At 28.1% G+C, this 5,401-nt stretch overlaps 1 protein-coding gene across 1 annotated transcript in view; it reads left to right on the forward strand.

The window, feature by feature from the left end:
* Window positions 1-5,401, forward strand: part of LOC106685886 (uncharacterized) — a gene marked incomplete in the record, with an annotated part of 32,011 nt that overhangs the window by 7,968 nt on the left and 18,642 nt on the right. The window contains 4 exon segments of the mRNA XM_067049054.1: window positions 783-936; window positions 1,014-1,215; window positions 3,273-3,520; window positions 4,277-4,564. Coding sequence (XP_066905155.1) covers window positions 783-936; window positions 1,014-1,215; window positions 3,273-3,520; window positions 4,277-4,564 — 892 coding nt within the window.

The following is a 5,401-nucleotide window of genomic DNA, read 5'->3' on the forward strand; positions in this document are numbered from 1 at the left end:
TAATTAAAAACTTTTTATAATATCAACTATTATACATTTTTAAATCAAGGAGAATAATCACCTTCCTAAAGGTTATCTATCTTTATGATAACAACCAAATAGACTATAACAATAATCTCCTACCTCTATTACCACAAAGATGAACAATCTAACTACATTTAACCATTTATTAAAAAACTATTTTTATATAATAACAAACAACAAAATTAAATAAATCTAAATTCTATAACTATTGTACTAACCTAAAATGTTAATTTATTTATAATATCTATATAATGTGTGCATAAAGTCTTAGTGTCTGTTTTAAAATTAATTGCTTTGTCTATGTTTTTAGTATTATGTACTGCTTCTATTATTTTTCTATTCTTACTATGCTTAACTATATCTAATATTTCTGGATTATTTAAATCAAATTGATGTTTATATTTAATACTATGTTGTGCCAGTACTGTAATATTGATGTTTTTTATATTTTTACAATTAATCTTATGTTGATCAATTCCTGTTTTTAATTTTGTAGATGTTTTCCCAATGTATAAACCTTCACAATTTTGGCAATTAACTTTATAAATTCGTGTTCATCCACCAATTTCATATTAGTTTCTAGAAAATATTCCAGTAGAAGATCATTAATTTATTTAAATAATAAAAACCATTCTCGAGAAAGTGAAAAGATTATATTTTAAATTATCATTTTATTAATTATTGTAGCAATTTGAATCAAAAATATCTAATTATTGTTTTAGTTATTATTTTTGTAATATCTATTATAATCATTTTAGTTCACATCCAAACTACCAGTGAATGAATGGAACTTAACATATACAAAAGGAAAGGATTCCGTTGGAACATACGTTGTTGAATTAGAAGTGTGTGAACATACTGTATTCATTTACTGGCCTTGTACGAAACACCAGACAATATTTAATGTAACAGGTAATTTTTTGTTTTCTCTATCAAAACATTTTTACAACTATACTATGATTTGTAATGTTTGTTTATTTATTTTATAGAGGACATAAATGGAAACATTGAATTTATTCAAAACAGCACAGTGCAAAATAGCGATTATGTATCGAACCATACCGAAGTCGTTCATAATATTTCAATTAAAAATCCCGATATCGCATTTTTAGAAGACAATAACTTTACAGCTGTCGCATTTTGGTTCTTGAATTGCAGTTATTATGGAATGTCGTCTGATTTGGTTTTCAGGTATTTATTGTTATTAGTGAACTATTTATCAGTTTAAGTTAATAATTTCTTGTGTTTCTACTTTTCCTAGATGAATGGGGATTTCAACAACTGTATCTGTCATATTGATCTATCATACATTTATATTGCAGTAGTATCGATTCCTTTTCTTGCTCTCAGGAGAAATGGTTTTGTCGATTGAGGTATCAAAAGAAAGAGAATTTTATGGAGAAGTGACAAATCTCAATTTCGATTCTTAATTTTTTATTGGAGCATTGATAAAATTTATTTAAAAAAGTGAGAGGTTTCAAAACTCAAAACTCTGGTAGTTGGTTGATGGATCGAGACGGTACAAGTTGGGTTTCCGATTCCTTTTGAGAAATGATCAATTGGAATATGTATGATTTAATTACTTACCTTAATTAAAAAACAAGATATATGAGACCCCTTTGCTATTTTATATATAATCGAAATATGTTTATTTAACGTTGGATATCTTTTTCAGAAGTATCACGTTTACCAATTTTCTTAATATTATTAATCGCATGTATATAAGTTTATCAAAACAAATTCCAGAAGTTATCTTCTGATAAAATCATGATAATTATCTAGTATATAAAAATCAATATTTGTTTGTACTTTATGCACTGCCATACTGATTGTGATGTTCTTTTTGCTAAATGTTCAGGATTTTCCAAGGAAGGTTATAATAGGCTGTTCCTTTTTAATATTTTAATATAGGCTCCTACATTTAAGACCAATCTCCTACCTTTTTTTATTTGGATCAGCTGAACTATCTTCCTATAATCTACATCATATGTTTAACTATCTTCTTCCTATACAGACCTTCATTAGTTGAAGTAGTGATTTTATGATTGGTGTATGTGGTTAGTTTATTGTAATATTCAAAATGTATTTAAAGTAAATAAAAAGGAAAATTGTTAGTTTTTACTTATTCTCATATCTAAAGTATAGTGTGAAGATGACAAGGTTAAATAAAAAGATTAAATAGATATGAGAATTTTTATTTTATTATACATAATATTATTGACTCTTAATTTTAGGGCGAGTCTAAAGGCAATCAGAACAGTCAATTGTTTATTAACTACCTTTACAAATATAGTTAAATTCTATTTTGTACAACACTAACCAATTTATGCTCTTCTATGATTACTTCTATTTCACATACTAACACTGTCTTTAAACAAAGCCTTTTCTTCTTTCAACTCACTCCTCATCCACCGAAGTGTGTTGTTTGGCGATCCAAACAAAAGAGTCCCTTATTCTTCTTGGGTGACTCTTCGATGTCCTCTTTTTCAAGATGTCTACCCTTGAGCTAGACAAAGGATAATGAGGACCTCCTGCATCCAGGAAACATCATTCCCTACCCGCGCCTAAGCAACGAATCCTGGTTAAACCAAACAGAGGTCTAGATGCTCGTTGTAAATATTGATTGTAGCATAACAGTTTTGAGTTTTTACATGTGAATTTCTCTATGAATCTTATTCTTTAACATTTATTATCAACTTCTATTTTTTCTTTAATGTACTATAATTTAATAATATAACCAATCTTAATAGGAAGATAAATATATTTAAAAATATTTGAATCTGCTCAACATGGCAGCGATTTTACCGTCTTTTGGCTGCTATCTTGGCTTTGAACGGTACTGAAATGATACATTACATAAAACATACTAATAATAACTATTTACCCATAAAAGAGGATATTACAATATATTTGAAAAAGTTTTAATCATGGTTAAGGGTGTGATATTTAAGCAGGTGTAATTAACCAAATTTAGTTTTGCATTTATTTTTTATTCCAAAATTAAATTAAGTAAAAAAAAATTGAAATAAGACGTTGGTGATGCAAAATTGTTTTTTGAATTCACTTTCTGTTTATAATCCATCATTATAATTGGAGTTTTGTTAACTAGTTGAGTGGAATAAAATGGCTCCCAATTTCATGACAATAAATAAATGCCACAATTATGACAATGGATTCTTATGAAAAATTTAATGCTGAAGTGTAATACATTATTATTTAGTTTATTTAACAATTTTTGTCCACACCAGGTACAATTACACTGCTGCCGATGAAGACACAACAGTTAAAGCTGTCGTTGTCGCTGCTAAATTAAATGAAACATTAAATCTGACTGATGCCTTCTCCGATAAGCCGGGTGTGGAGGGATCTTGGAAGGGTGGCAACGTATCAACGTCTGTTTTGTCTCCTTGGCCTGATGGATCTTGTGAAGATTCATACATTCCCAAGGATCCTGATAAATATTATGGATATTTCCATCGTGTTATCAAACCCAGGCGTGAGTATTATGTTAAGTGCATTGTATGCGTATGAAGTGTTCATATCTTTTTGTTATCAAGATGTCTATCAGCTGGGAATGTTGAGGATTTTGAACTAACTATGAATCGTTTGAAATTTGGGAAAGTCGTTATTAGTTCTAAACTTAAATTTTCTATACTGTTTACCTAAAATTATTTTTAAATGTAACGTACTTTAACTGTCAATTCCCACTGTTCTCTATACACCCTGTCAAACAGTTCACTTTAGCTCTGACTCCTAGTCTGTAAGGTACGTTCATTTTATTCTTATTCCCGTTTTTTCTATCTCTTTTACTTTAATTTTTATTTCTTCTTTTTATCTGTTATTATTTCTATTTGCATATAATAATGTATATTGAATATAAACTTTATTATTCTTATTTAGTTTTTATATTTTACTGTTCATCTTTTTAATTTTTCATTTACTTTTCTCATTCATGTTTACATCATTTCAGTGTTTGTGTCTTTTTTTAGCCGTGATGTGGCCTTGCAACTTGGGGAATAACATTAGCTCAATATAAATAGTTTAATTTGCTTATTATAAATTTATAGGTTTAGTAATATGCTAAGTAGAAAATATTATTGTAGATTGGTTTATTATTTCATGTATACAAGAAACATCACTAATCTCTTGTTAAAATTGGGAATTTCAGTCAACAAAATTGTTAGACACTATGAATGAACTCTTGAATTAGTTTTAATAACAATTTTTTACTATAATTTTTGTTATTTTTTAGGTCCCATTCAAGTTTTAGAAGTGAAAGGAAACAATTGGCTGAAAAATGGTGACCTCCTAGACCTGACATTAACGTTCAATGGCTCCCCTCCTTATCTGCACTGTATAAAGTTTATAACTGGTGAATACAATGCAACGGGGAATGAAACGTGTATTCACCCGACTGAAACACCTCCTCAAATTAATGTCATTCACTATTTTGGTACCGGAGAGAAACATACTGTTCTTTTCATTATAGGAAATAATGTTTCTAGAAAAGTCACCGCAGTTGTCGTGACTAATTATATCGGTAAGTTGAACTAAATTTGTAAATTATGTTGACAAAATATCTTGTGTTATATTTATGTTAGAAAGTTTGTTTCTATTTCATTCATGTTGTATAATTATCATAAAATGTAACTATAAAAAATTATAGTATTATTGATTTAAGACCATTGAAATGAATTTAAACCTGTTTACTAAAAAAAAAAAAAAAAAAACCAAGTGCAAATTAATTCAATTTTATTAGGAAATTATCTAAAAATTGTAAATAATTACCAACCCCAACTTATAATACAAATCTCAAATCTTTTAATTCTTATTTTTAATTAATATAATAACTAAGCCTTTCTTTTCATATAAACTCTTAACATTTTACAAAATAATGATTTAATTTTAATGGCAAAAATATTTCCCAAATAATAATAATTTATAAAAATGTTCAACATTTTGGCTAAAATGCCATACTCAGGAACAATATTTTTTAAATTACAAATTATTGTACAGCTTATTAGGTCTGTTCCAAGAACCACTTCTGATGGTCCACAAACTGTACGGAGCTTGCGCAGTACAAGTTTTGTCTCCCAAAACTTGTACTGCGCATGCTCCATACAGTTTGTGAACAGTCAGAAGTGGTTCTAGGAGCAGACCTATAGACTCATACTTTCAAGATAGAGGAGGCTATAAAAGGTTTATCAAGATAGCTGTGGCTGTTATTCCAGGGCCCTCTTGATCAAAATCCCCTGCTTAATATTATGTTCTGCTAAAATTATTTATTGATTATAATTTGGTACTATGGGTAGATATACTAATTTAGCGAGTTTTGTATAATAAGTCTAATGTATATATTATTAAATATTTATACATA

Source organism: Halyomorpha halys, unplaced genomic scaffold (genome assembly GCF_000696795.3).
Source record: "Halyomorpha halys isolate HHAL.00 unplaced genomic scaffold, Hhal_1.1 Scaffold751.1, whole genome shotgun sequence".
Taxonomy (NCBI): domain Eukaryota; kingdom Metazoa; phylum Arthropoda; class Insecta; order Hemiptera; family Pentatomidae; genus Halyomorpha; species Halyomorpha halys.